At 39.0% G+C, this 13,398-nt stretch overlaps 1 protein-coding gene across 3 annotated transcripts in view; it reads left to right on the top strand.

The window, feature by feature from the left end:
- LOC132815852 (Golgi reassembly-stacking protein 1-like) overlaps nucleotides 1-10,788 on the top strand; it is a 36,178-nt gene extending 25,390 nt beyond the window's left edge. For all 3 annotated transcript variants that reach the window (XM_060825163.1, XM_060825164.1, XM_060825165.1), the window contains 4 exons: nucleotides 1,066-1,201; nucleotides 3,097-3,229; nucleotides 6,180-6,341; nucleotides 7,343-10,788. In XM_060825163.1, the coding sequence (XP_060681146.1) occupies nucleotides 1,066-1,201; nucleotides 3,097-3,229; nucleotides 6,180-6,341; nucleotides 7,343-7,596 (685 nt within the window). In that variant the 3' untranslated portion in view covers nucleotides 7,597-10,788. The remainder of the gene's footprint in view (nucleotides 1-1,065; nucleotides 1,202-3,096; nucleotides 3,230-6,179; nucleotides 6,342-7,342) is intronic.
- The last annotated feature ends 2,610 nt before the right edge of the window (nucleotides 10,789-13,398 follow it).

Here is a 13,398-nt window from a genome sequence, read left to right on the forward strand (position 1 = left end):
ATATGTTTGTAGGCATTGTCCATTCTTGTCACATTCTGGTTATCATCAGCTACCCGGTGGTACTATCTTGACCTTTCTCTTTAACTTTTCAAATATCTCCTTCCAGCTGCAGCTTCTGATGGTGTGGTCGCTTTGAATCATACACATCCACAAGCTCTTACATGTTACAGTTGCGAACATCACCTGCCCTGCCCTCATTATTTTCTTTGTATTTAACAAATTGGGTTTTAAGTTTTGAAAATCATTCAGAGATTATGTGCTGTTACATCATGTAATGCAACTCTTGAATCTCCCCAGTACTTTTTAAAACTATTGTCCAGTTTTGAGGGGGGAGACAAATTTAAAACTCACCAATTACAATCTGTACTCTTACACAATGCTTGCAGGTTTCGCCTATTAGGTTTTGACCAACTGCCCCTCTCATATCGCTCATTCTTCATAATGAAATGAAATAGCACCTCCTCCCTCACTTTTCCAGATTTAAGTGTTTCATCTCATGGCACTTGAGTCTCCATTGTCACCTTTTTGTGTATACAAAATGCAATATTTTTATATTAACTCAGATTCTAGTAAGATAAATTAGGCCAGCAAAGCAGTGCTGTGTGGCTATTTAATTAAATTCCTTGCAAAAATGCCTTTAGGCAGAGACCTTTATAATCACTAAGACTGGGAAAGAAACTATAGTTTATTGTCACAGTAAAGTTAAATGCAAAATGCAAGCTTTAATAGATTTTAGACAGAAATCTGAAAACACTCTCTCACTTACCAAATTTCCAGACTAAAACGCTCAACTTCAAGCTGTATCTTTGTGACATTCTGACTTATCAGAATGCTTTGTCACTCTTCATCTTGCCCACTGCTTTGAACAACTTGTCACAGTGAGAGTATTTGTAAAGCAGGGGACCTCGTCACATCCTATTTTATGCTATATATGTTTTCTTAAGATATGAACATCTCCAGTAAGGCCAGCGTTTATTGCCCATTCCTCATTGATCTTGAGAGTGTATGTACTATATAATTCAACAAGCCTTCACCATATTCACCTCACATATTTCTCATTTTCAGCTTGGGTTGTGGCATTGGATATGGCTATTTGCACAGAATCCCCTCCCATCCTGTCGTACCAAAGCAAAAGGTTGAGATTCCACCACCACCTGTAGCAAGCACTCCACCCCAGAACCTAGAAAAGGGATACATGGAGGTAGGTAACATCTAGTGCCAAAGGCACATTAAACCCAATTGAAATGCTATCATATACAATTAATACATCTATCTGTAAATTCTCAGACTTGTACCATCAAAATATTTCTTCTTGCTATTACAAGGTTTTTTTTTGAAAAACACCTTTGGTGTGCTGCAGGAAGATTCAATTTCTCCTCTGTTAGAATGAGGCACATTGGTCTGCTGCTCTGCTCCCCAATGAGTTTGTAATGTAGAAATAACTGACCCATATGAAGTTAACTTTTCTCAATCAGAGGTTGTTTTGTGTTTCCATTCAAAAGAAATCCGACTTTGCATTAGCCTCTGACAGGACAAGAACCTTGGTATTTGGTATAAAAATGTGAAAAGTGCCAGTATCTTTTTAAAATTTGAAGCAGTCATTGTTTATGACCAGTTGGGGGAGTCAGAAGCTTGACAATTACAATGGTTGCAATGAATATCTATTTCAGCAGGATGCACAATTTTACAAACTTTTAAGCTTAACAGACACCCATTAATTGAAACTTATCAGATACACATTTGTATCAAATGTATTAACATATTGGATGGGTACTGGTATGCACAATAATAGATGCACACACCTAGCACTATAAATTAGATATATTGTGTTTGCAGTTTGTAAACATTAGGAATTTATTATAATGCTTCTTGTTGCCCAGACATTCCCCTCTGTAACCTTTCTTCAGTGCTATCATCTTGCTGAATTATGTTTTCACCGGAGCCAGTTATATTTGCCAGCTCTTTCGAAAATCAATTCAAATAGTGCTGTTTCCTGAACTTTTTCTTCCCCCCCTTCAAGTGGTTATCCACTGTCCTTCTGAAAGTTACTACTATTCTAAAGCCTGATCAGTCCTTGCCCACATTTTTTTTGCCCATCATCATAAGTCTGTGCCCATTTGATATTGACCCATTAGCATTGGAGATTGTCTGTGTTTAGTTACTCTAGTAAACTCTTCGTAATTTTTAATATCATGATGATTTTAAGAGACCAGTAATGTTTATTTTTTGGAAATCCAAACATCTAGCTTTATCAAATGCTTTTCTTGAAGTCCGCAGACCCAACACCAACTGCATTGCCATCACCCACACTCTGTGCTACTTTGTTAATATATCAAATCAAGTTAATCAAATATAATTTACCCGTAATGGTTCCCATGCTGGATCTCCCATCTCTATCACCTTGCCTAAGTTACCATAAATTATTGTGAGTGTGAATGTTGGCAGCCTGTTTAAACATAGTGGGGTGCCCAGCACCATCACCCCACCATGTTGTCCTGACATAATATCTGACATGCACATTTTCCAGCAGGGATTCACCAGTGAACACTGTTCAGCAATAAACAACAACAATGTCCTGTCCACACTCTAAACCTCTCAGCCCAGTGTAATTGAAGCCACTTGCAGCATCCTTGTTGGCATTCACCCGAGATCAGCAAATGGTCAGTCATCAATACGTGAGACTTTGTAGCTTTGGTTGTATGTAACTTCACTAACTGAATAACTGACAATGAAAATAAAGACTCAGCAGACGAGGCAACACCTGTGGAAAGACGAATACCAGAAATGTTTCAAATCGATAAACTGAGTAATTGGGAAGCTTAATATTTTCAATCATTTTAAATTGGGCACATTTTCTTTAAACTAAAATTGGTTCCAAGATCCATCAATTAACATGATCTAGATAAGTGCATTCTTCATATACTCCGACATCATTTTCAATTTGTTTTCTTTTTCTGAAGAATAAAGTCAGAATTATTGTAGCAGCTTTGAGAAATGACTTGGATGATGTGTCTACAAGTGTGACCACTGAAGTAGTGTTCACTGCCAAATACAAGTTGAGATTGCCATACAATGTGTATTGTGCTTATTTTGCAGGCACCTTTAATTGCTCCAAGTTCACCAATTGTTGGAACAAGTGAGTGTCCAGATTTGGAACAGGGCCTGACCAACTTAACAGTGGAAAGTTCACTACTCCCTCCTCCACCTATACAACGGGTCATGGACCCAGGTACTGTTCTCACACCTTGTTGCTTTTTTTTCTCCTTGCAGTACTTGAAGCCAGTGTTAGAAAGCCAATACATTTCTCTCCCATAGTGCTTTGTTGCATAAGCAAATGAATGTTGGAACTGAACATCGACTGCGGTCACTGTTAGTGCAGTTTACCTTGAGGTGTTGTGAATTAAAGTATTCAAAAGGGAATTGGATGCTTATTTAAAAATGAAAAGTTTGCAGAGTAAAGAGATGAGGAGGATCATGAGCTGAAATGCTCCTTCAGTGGGTTAGCATGGATACAGTGGGCTAACTGGCTTCCTTCTGTGCTAAAACAAATCTACAATTGTAGAAATGTTCATTAAAATGGTCATTTTCATTTAATTTCCAGTTTCATAGACAATCCAGTTCAGTGTTAAGGTTTTAATTTTGGGGGTTGGCGGGGGGGGGGGGGGGGGGGGGGGGGGGCGGTGAATCAGATGGGCGATAGTGTCTATTCCATTGCAGCACTCTTGATATACTGTGTACTTGTGACAAGTGTGGATTTGCTGATTTCAGATGTGGCACAGCACATTGGGAACATAAGTTTCTCAAATATGATTTCCCAAGTGGGTTCCAGGCAGTGACTGATTGGAATAGATAGAAATTTTCAAATGTTGAACAATCATTAAGATTCTGTAGATAATTCTTTATAAATTACCAAGATCAAACTGCAACATACTATACATAATAATGCTCCAATTTCATTTTGAATACCTTTTTCAAGCCATCATGAATACTAATGATCCAAGAAAATGAAAGAGTTCTTTCTGAATTCCATGACATTTTTGAAGTGTTGTAATTACAGTAATGAATACACTGTGGGATCATAAGAAGTGGAAGCAGACTTAGGCCATTTGGCCCCTCATTCGATTATGGCTGATCTGTTTCTCAACCCCAATCTCCTGCCTTCTTCCCATAACCCTGGATTCCCTGACTAATTAAGAAGACATCTATCTCTATCTTAAATTCACTTAAGGACTTGCCAACACACCCCTCTGCGGCAATGAATTCCACAGATTAACCACCCTTTAGCTCAAGAAATTTCTCCTCATCTCAGTTCTAAAATGTCATCCCTTCACTCTGAGACTGTGCTCTCAAGTCTTAGTCTTTTCTGCTACTGGAAGCATCCTCATCCTCTCCATGTCCACTCCATTTTAGCCCTCTTAGTGTTCTGTAAGTTTCAGTGAGAATGCCCCCCCCCTCCCATCCCCAATCCTTATAAGCTCCATCAAGTCCCCAAAATTTCCTGATATGACAAGCCCTTTCATTCCGGGGATAATTCATCCAAACCTTGGATCCCCTCCAAGGCCAGCACATCCTTCCTTGGACATGGGGCCCAAAACTGCTCTCAATATTCCAAATGTAGGCTGACCAGAACCTTATACATCCTCAGCAGTACATCTCTGCTCTTGTATTCTGGCCCTCTTGAAATTAGTGCTTGCATTGCATTTGCCTTACTAGCTATCAACGGAACCTGCATATTAAGTGTAACAGAATCTTGAACAAGGACTTCTAGTCCCTTTGTGTTTCAAATGTCTGAAGCCTTTCTCCATTTAGAAAATAGAAGAAAATGAGGTCTGCAGATGCTGGAGATCTGAGTCAAGAGTATGTTGCTGAAAAAGCACAGCAGGTTAGACAGCATCCAAGGAGCAGGAGAATTGGGTTCTGGCCCGAAATGTCGATTCTCCTCTTGGGATGCTTTTGCAGCCACACACTCTTGACCCATTTAGTCTATGCCTCTATTCACCTGCCAAAGTGAATTTCCCACATTGTATTCTATCTGCCAGTTCTTTGTCCACTCTCCTAGCCTTGTTGAAGTCTTTCTGCAGCTTCCCTGCCTCCTCAACACTACCTGTCCCTCCACCTTTCTTTGTGGCATCTGCAATATTAGCAACAATGCCCTCATTCCTTCATCCAGATCATTAATGTGTAACATGAATACTACTCCCAATACTGACCCCTGTGGAACTCCACTAGTCACTGGCTGCCTTCCTGACAAAGATTCCTTTATCCCCACTCTGTCTTCTGCCGGTCCTCAATCAAAGACAGTACCTTGCCTCGACTACCTTGGGTTCCTATCTTATTTCGCACTCTCCTCTGCAGCTCTGTAGCAAGGCCTTCTGGATATCCAAATAGATCATATTCGCTGGCTCCCCTTTGTCTAACTTACTCATTACCACCTCAAAGAATTCTCACAGATTTATCAGGTATGACCTCCCTTTGACAAAGCCGTGCTGACTCAGCCCTATTTTGCCATGCATTTTCTGGATCAGTGGTGCTGGAAGAGCACAGCAGTTCAGGCAGCTTCGAATGTGCAGCGAAATCGACGTTTCGGGCAAAAGCCCTTCATCAGGATGCTGCCTGAACTGCTGTGCTCTTCTAGCACCACTGATCCAGAATCTGGTTTCCAGCATCTGCAGCCATTGTTTTTACCATGCACTTTCAACTATTCTGCAATCTCACCCTTAATAATGGACTGTAAAATCTTATCAATGACAGTCAGATGATTTTGTAGATGTGACCAAATCCCAAGCTTCTGCTGCTTTAGCCCAGTGGTGTTAGTCCAGTATGGTTTCACAGGGCTTTTAGTGTAGTGATCTAAGTACCAGGCCTTTGGGTGATAGAGTGAAGTCTACATTCTGGGTGAACATCATCTCTGCTCTGGAATTCTAACAGCTTGAATTAGAGGCACTGACAACATTCTACAAGGTAGTCTACTTGACTGATAAACTTTGCATGCTGTTGTTCTATATTTCAGCACTTAGTTTTGCGGACTCTTGTCTTTAAATATTGTGGAAGCACTTCCGAATAGAATTTAAAAGGCTTTCCATTGAAGCGAGATTGGCTACCGCCGCACATCACCGTATGGAGTTCTCATCTACTCAAATTGGGGGCATGATTTTGTTTGTCTTTGAATTCTTAAACAGGTTTTCCACCTGGATCCACAGACATTCCCGAAGCTCGTGACTTATCTGATGTATTGAACGTGGAAGTGACGTCATCCTCCTTGCCTATCTTTAACACAATAACAGAGAGAAACACTGAAACAAATGGGGTCCTCATCAATGAAGAACTTGATCTCCACTCCGGTAAGTGTAAGCAGCAGTCAGCTTTTTTGTTTCCCCACAACTTTCTTCTATCCCACCAGACCATGATCCTCAGGCTATAACTGACCTATGGTGTCTTGTATGTGTGGCGATTCTTTGTGTGGATCTGTGCAGTTCACCTACAGTATTTCTCTATCCTGTCCAGATTATTTTGCAACAAAAGTAAAAAAAAAACAATTGTTTTGCTGTTTTAAATTTCTAGTGGGTGGATGGTGACTCAGTGGTTAGCACTGTGCCTCCCGGCATCAGGGAGTCGAGTAAGATTCCAATCTCGAGTGAGTATCTGTATGGAGTTTGCACATTCTCTCTCTGTGTGGGTTTCTTCCAAGTGCTCTGGTTTCCTCCCATAGTTCAAACATGTGCAGGTTAGGTGGATTGGCCATGCTAAATTGTCCATAGAGTTCAGGGTTGTGCAGTCTAGATGGATTAACCATGGGAAATGCAGGGTTACAGGAATAGGATAGGAGGGTGGGTCTGGGAGGGATGATCTTCAGAGGGTCAGTGTGGACCCAATGGGCCAAATAGCCCGCTTCCACACTGTCGGGATTCTACATATTTAATTTAAAATAATTTTTCAACCAGTAATCAAAATTTAGTTTCTCAATTTCAGTGAATAGTTTTACTTTTTTGGTCATTGTTATGACAGATAACGTTGAAAAGATTTTATATTATATATTTTTGTTTCTTTTTCCTGTTCTAAATTTTAAATCTGGTATACATGAGATGCCAGTCTTAATACATCACAAAAGTAATTCAATTGCCATAAATTTACTGCTCCCTCTCTCTTCAATTTAGCTGTCTCACAGATTGTATTATGTTGCCAGTAGTTATGTTTGAAGAAACGTTAACTACCCTTTTGATGCTTTTAAACAAATCTAATGCAGAGAAGAAGAAGAATTCAGTGTAGGATGTAATATTATGTGCTGGGAATGAGTTTGTGTGACTGGCTTCTAATGATTGTGTGTGTGCTGTTTTTTAAATAGACCACACGATTGGAGGTGTGCCTGAAGATGTAAATTCTGTCAGTGCTGAACTTTGTGCTGCTGCTTCAATGGAGCAAGGCCTGGATCCGGAAAGCTCTTCAATGTCTGACTTGACTGTCCCATCGCTTCCCACATCTGCTGAAACACAAGTGGATGCTGACTGTACAGAATCTGAGCCAGCGGACCTCCTAGAGTGCCTGCCTCAAGGTCAAGATGAAACCTGTGATATATCGGTGACTGAAGAAGAAGCATAGGGTTGAAGAAAGAGCAGTGAATGGGGTAGTAGTGAATGAGATATATCTCACGACTGAAAATCTTATCTGTGTTTCCTTTCAACCTATCTGGCAACATTGATAACTGCAAGAGATGTACATTGAGGCTATTTTCTTTGCTCCTTGTCTAAAGGCTTTGAGTGTTTTATAGCTTCTGTTACAATAACTGTTCCACTATAGAGTGGAAGCAATAAGGAGGTGTTCGAGTGCTAAATGTTTTGCATTCCAATCAATTGGCTGCTAAACTAAAATTCTGCTGACACACCCACCTTTTCCTCAAAACATAATCTTGTATATCGATTCAGAAACAGTAAAAATAACTATAACCTGACCTTCATAGGGAGAAGTTTAGTAGGATCATTGAAATTCCAAGTTTTGAAAAAGATATGTTAGATCTTTTTAAGTGCATTTTTCTTGGTCTACAACACTACGTGCCAATAAACAGTTACCATTAGTACTGAGTAGAATGCAGCTTGAGGCAATGGACTCTCTCTCAAACATTGAAATGCTTCAGGAGTTTTGCACTCAAATTGTGTGCTGTTGTCTGAATCCTTTGTAATTTGTCAATCACTTTTATTTCCCATTTATAAAGCGAATGTGAGTTGTTTAAGTTCACTACTATAATGTTGATAGAAATATTCTCAACAGTAATTGGAGATGAAGAGTAAATGTTGGTTTTATTAACAATGTGTATGTCCCATAAATAGTACAAGAAATTTGTTACTGCGCGGTGAATCAATAACAATTGGAGAAAAGAAAATTAACATCTGTGGACCTTGGATAAATGGCACAACTCTTTCCCCCTACCCCCTCCCCCCAAAAAAAACAAAACCAACCCTCAGCGAGTGAAGCAAACTTAACATCATGGGAAGAGCAGGGCAGAAGAGTTGCTGTATTTTTCGCTTTCGTTCACACACAATTGCTGTATCTTGAGTTGTTGAAAGCGAAATCTATAAATTCATAACCTCCACTAATAATTTTACTTTGCAGCCTGGTTTTGCATCACTAAATCTTATATGCAGATATTTTTCTTTTCACTGTTAAGACTTTTCACTCAAGTTACCAAGCTGTGAGCTAGTAGCCACCTTAAAGGCTGCACAGAAAATGGTAAATAACTAATTTTATGTAAACATTTCCCTTACAGCTGACTAAGAAAACTCTTTATTACTTAATGTTACCTTATTCTCTGGTACATCTTCTGTCCTTTCCTTCCCACTTCAGGATGCATTGACTCTTAATGGGATACAGTTCTTCAAGGGCCTGGCCAGTCTTCATGCAAGTGTCAGTCAGTAGTCTAACCTTGGCAGGTACCAAGATCATGTCCTGTTCTGTGTTTACTGGATGTCCTAATACATGTAGTTTCCAAAAGTACCAATGGAGTCATCAAGAGCAGGATGTATTTCACACTCTGCCATCAAGCCACTTGTTTTGCTGTGTTCTGGTTCATTTAAGCCAAAGACAAAAAAACTGGCTGCCTTTTTGTAGCCTGTTCAAATCAAGCAAGATTGTTTGTCAATTGTTTAACTAGCATGCACTTGAATTATATACATAGATGCCAATAATGTTGTTTTTGCAGAGTTAGTTTTATACGCAACACTATAAGTATATCTTGAGTATGAGATTCACTAGATGAAACATTCACTGTTTCCCAGGAGCATAGAATTGCACAAAGATCAGCCTGTACTGTAATTTAGTATGCTGTCTGCCCCTTAAGCCAGTTAATGAAGGGCTTTGGAGAGTTTTATTGCTTTTCAAAGTGATGCACAAGGTAATGTATGGTAATAATGGGAGTGATCCTACATGTAGAACTAGTATTGCTACTTGAGGCTTTGGGATACTGTAGTGCCTAATACTTTAACCAGATTATATAGCTTATTTTTCTTTCCCTCCATTTCTGAGGAGTGTTTTCTTTTCATTGGAAATGTTATTCCTTCATTATCTCTCTTTATTTCACTGGACCTTGTTTGGTTTATTTGACACTGAAATTTTTGATACTGTTTAAACCATAGTCCTTGGTGTGTGACTGGGGAGACAGCTTTAAAGGATGTTTATATGTTGGGGAATAACTCTAAGTGAATATTATTGCACAGTAGCCTGTCTATGATGCGCTTCATGTCAGAGCAGATGTGCAATCAAAATGAAATCTTGTGATGGAGCTTGAAGGAGTATTGTATTTTGTCTTTTCCAAAAATACTGACACAATTTTTATCTATTTTCTGGTCCTACATATCAAGATTGCTCATTGCCAGTTTTATCACTCACCATATTTGTATACCCCAGTCCAACACCGGCATCTCCAAATCATATTTGTATAGGTCCCCCTATTGTTTTGTTTAGTTGTGACTGTTTATTGAGTGCAAACTCAAATTGTCATCACAGTCTTTTCTCGGTGGGCTGACGGAAATGCCATTAACAAGTTGCATAATATGCAACGTTGCTTTGAAAAAAACTCGCAATACTAGAAATGCAGAAGGTGCTAAGTCAGTCTGGGTATACCCAAAATGTATTGACCATCATTCTCTTCGTGATGTTCAATGTCTGTTTGCTAATACTTTGAAGATATTAATGGATGTTACTTTTTTATATTAAATAATTTTTTAAAAAAAGACGTGAAATGCACATTTCCTAAAATGCTGGTACTTCGGTTGTGTGTTTCTCAATTATGTGGTCCTTAAACGCGAATTTTAGTAGTCATGTGGTATTAGCAGGTGTCTGAGGCTACCTCTGACTTTAAACTCACTCATTGCTGTTTAATATCGAGAAGAATTTTGCCAGGCCTGTATGTACATGGTTTATTGCCAGAGTTGCAGCTATCCAGGTCTGCAGAGGAAGAACAGAGATCTGGTAAACTGGCCCAAATTAAAAATTATGCCGTTGATTGACAACCATCCTGCTGTGTGGAACTTCTATTAATGGTGTGAAAAACTGTAGCACTAGATTTATTATCTTTATAGAATTAGGGTCTAGTCCAATTTCCACATCTTAGTGTTTTCAATTGGACAAATGCATTGCGTATAAATGTAATTTTAATGATGCAACAGAAGAAGCTTTTGAAAGGTGAATGCTGACAAAGGGAATTTATATTTTATCAAAGGTTATATGCTTGTGTGTGGGAAGATGGGCCAATGTATGTAATTTTTTCTTCTAAAAACATTAAAATATTTAATTTTGGTGCACCGCTGTTAATCATTCTGGTTCAGATTCTACTCCACTGACATGTGGAGGTTGTTCTGAGAGACTTGTTTTTCAGACTTTATATATTTAAGTTGCTGCATCAATGCAGTAGCTGGCATAGACTTTACTACATCCACTAAAAGGAGAACTCATCAATTTCTTGCCAAAATAGAGGGACACCAAGACTTTAATAATGAACATTACCATCCATGCTCATACACAAATCATGAATTCTTAAGTATTTGAGGCAGAGACAATTATGTCATGAGGGAGGTATAAATTTGGAGTCTTGGAAAATGCAGGATGATGGGCTATTGTTTTTTTTTCTAGTTGAGAACTGACACCTACAACATGATACCTTTCTTTGTTATGAATTTCTGTAGTTTGCAAATGGAACATTGGGCAAGGAATAAACTAATTAATTTTAATATGAACATTTCTTGAGTTTTATCAAAAGGAATGCTGTGATTAAAGTGCCAGTTAGTGACATTTGGAGGAGTGTTCACTCCTGTGATATTTGATTGTAACCTAGAGTTGAGTGTAACAGTGGTGAGGTATACACAATTTTAACAAAAAAACTTATGAATTTATATTCTGATTGTCACGCGGTTAACATCATTAGAAATGGGTAATGAATTGAATTAGCTTTATTCTCACATGAGTACAGTGAAATGTTTATAAGTCCATAGTTTATAAGGATTGTAGGAGATCAAGCACAGGATGATGGTGATCTGTGAATGGAAACCGGTGCAGCAGGGTTTTGGATGATCTGAAGTTTATGCAGGGTGGAACGTGGGAGATTAGTTTGGAGTGTGTTGGAGTAGTTGAACCTGAAGATATCGAGGGGGCAGGTTCAGCAATGGATGAGCTGAAATTATTTTGGAGTAAATTATGGAAGTAAAACAGGTGTTCTTAGTGAGGGCATAAATATGAGGTTGATGTTTCAGCTTAAGGTCAAATGTGACAGGTTAAAACAGTTGCCTAGAGTGAGGGACAGAATTAGTTATGAGGGAATGGAGCTTGGATTGAGGACTGAAAACAATGGCTTCAGCCTTCCCAATATTTGGATGAAACTGTTTGATAATAACTTGGGAAGCATGGAATATTTGAGAAAGATGGTGGTGAAATGGAGATGGATGTTGTTACATGTGAAAACTATCGCTCTGCTTTCAGGTATTGCTGAGGGGCAACCCGTAGATGAGAAACAGAGAAGGGTCAAGGATACCTACCTGCACAAGAAGCACAGAAACTGACACGAATGTAAGGGGCATTATCCTGATGAAGTTACAGGTCAAGTTTTTGAAAATGCTGAATGATTTTTTTTCTCGTGTCTTCTCTGGCACCAGCACAATAATAGCAGAATAAAGAGAGGCCATACCAGACTATTAATGTCTGTGGTATAGTAATCCAGAATGCCAGGCCAATGCTCTGGGGACATTGTATCATGGTGGATTTTAAACAATAGTAAAATTTGAATTTACTAAAATCTGGAATTAAAAGCCAGCCTAATGGCAACCACGTAACCATTGACAATTGTCACAAAAAGCCATCTAGTTCACTAAAGTCTTTTAGGGAAAAAAAAAATCTGCCATTTGTATATGTGATCTGGTCTACATGTGATACCAGATGCACAGCAATGTGCTTGACTCTTAGTCATCTCTGAAATGGACCAGCATGCCACTCATTAAGAGTAATTATGAGGCCTGTTTTTGGTGTGTTCCTTTGCTGCAAACCTCTAAAATTGGTTTGCATTTTTTGTAACATTGATTCCTGCCAATTTACTATTGGTATCTACAGCCCTGTTTTAGGCATGATTTGCAGAAAATCAGAGAATTCCTACAGTGTGGAAGCAGGTCATTTGGCCCATCGAGTCACACCAACCCTCTGAAAAGCATCTGCAATCAGCCCCATTCCTTACCTTATCTATGTAACTGAATTTCCCATGGCACAACAGACTCCCATTCCTAGATGTGACACCAGAACAAATAGTTAATGGAGAACTTCAAACCAGTGTCTACAGGAAAACAATATACAGACTAAATACTTAACTACAAAAGCAGTCATCCACAAACAGAGTTGCATCAGGACATGTTCAATGAGCCACAACATGCTGCAACATCCAAGAACTATGAACAGCAGAGGAAAATTACCTATGCAGCATACTAAAGAAGAACAGGTACTCAATAAACACAGTCCACTGATTCCTCAGCAACAAACCCAAACAAGTAGACACCATGCATCCAGAAGCTCTACCCACATTACCTTACATCAAAGACATCTCTGAAATGACTTCCAGATTACTCAGATACTTGGCATCTTGGTAGCCCACAAACCTATCAACACGCTTAAACAGTGACTAATGAACCTAAAATATCCAATAGAAACATCCAGCAAAACTAATGTCATTTACAAAATACCATGCAAACACTAACGAACATTACATTGGACAAACAGGCAGAAAACTTGCCACATGGATACATGAACACCAACTAGCCACAAAAAGACATGACCCACTGTTACTAGTATGCTTGCATACAGACAAAGAAGGACACAATTTTGACTGGGACAATACATCCATCCGAGGACAGGTTAAACAGAGACACACACAAG

The sequence above is a fragment of the Hemiscyllium ocellatum genome, chromosome 5 (genome assembly GCF_020745735.1).
Source record: "Hemiscyllium ocellatum isolate sHemOce1 chromosome 5, sHemOce1.pat.X.cur, whole genome shotgun sequence".
In the NCBI taxonomy this organism is placed as follows: Eukaryota; Metazoa; Chordata; class Chondrichthyes; order Orectolobiformes; family Hemiscylliidae; genus Hemiscyllium; species Hemiscyllium ocellatum.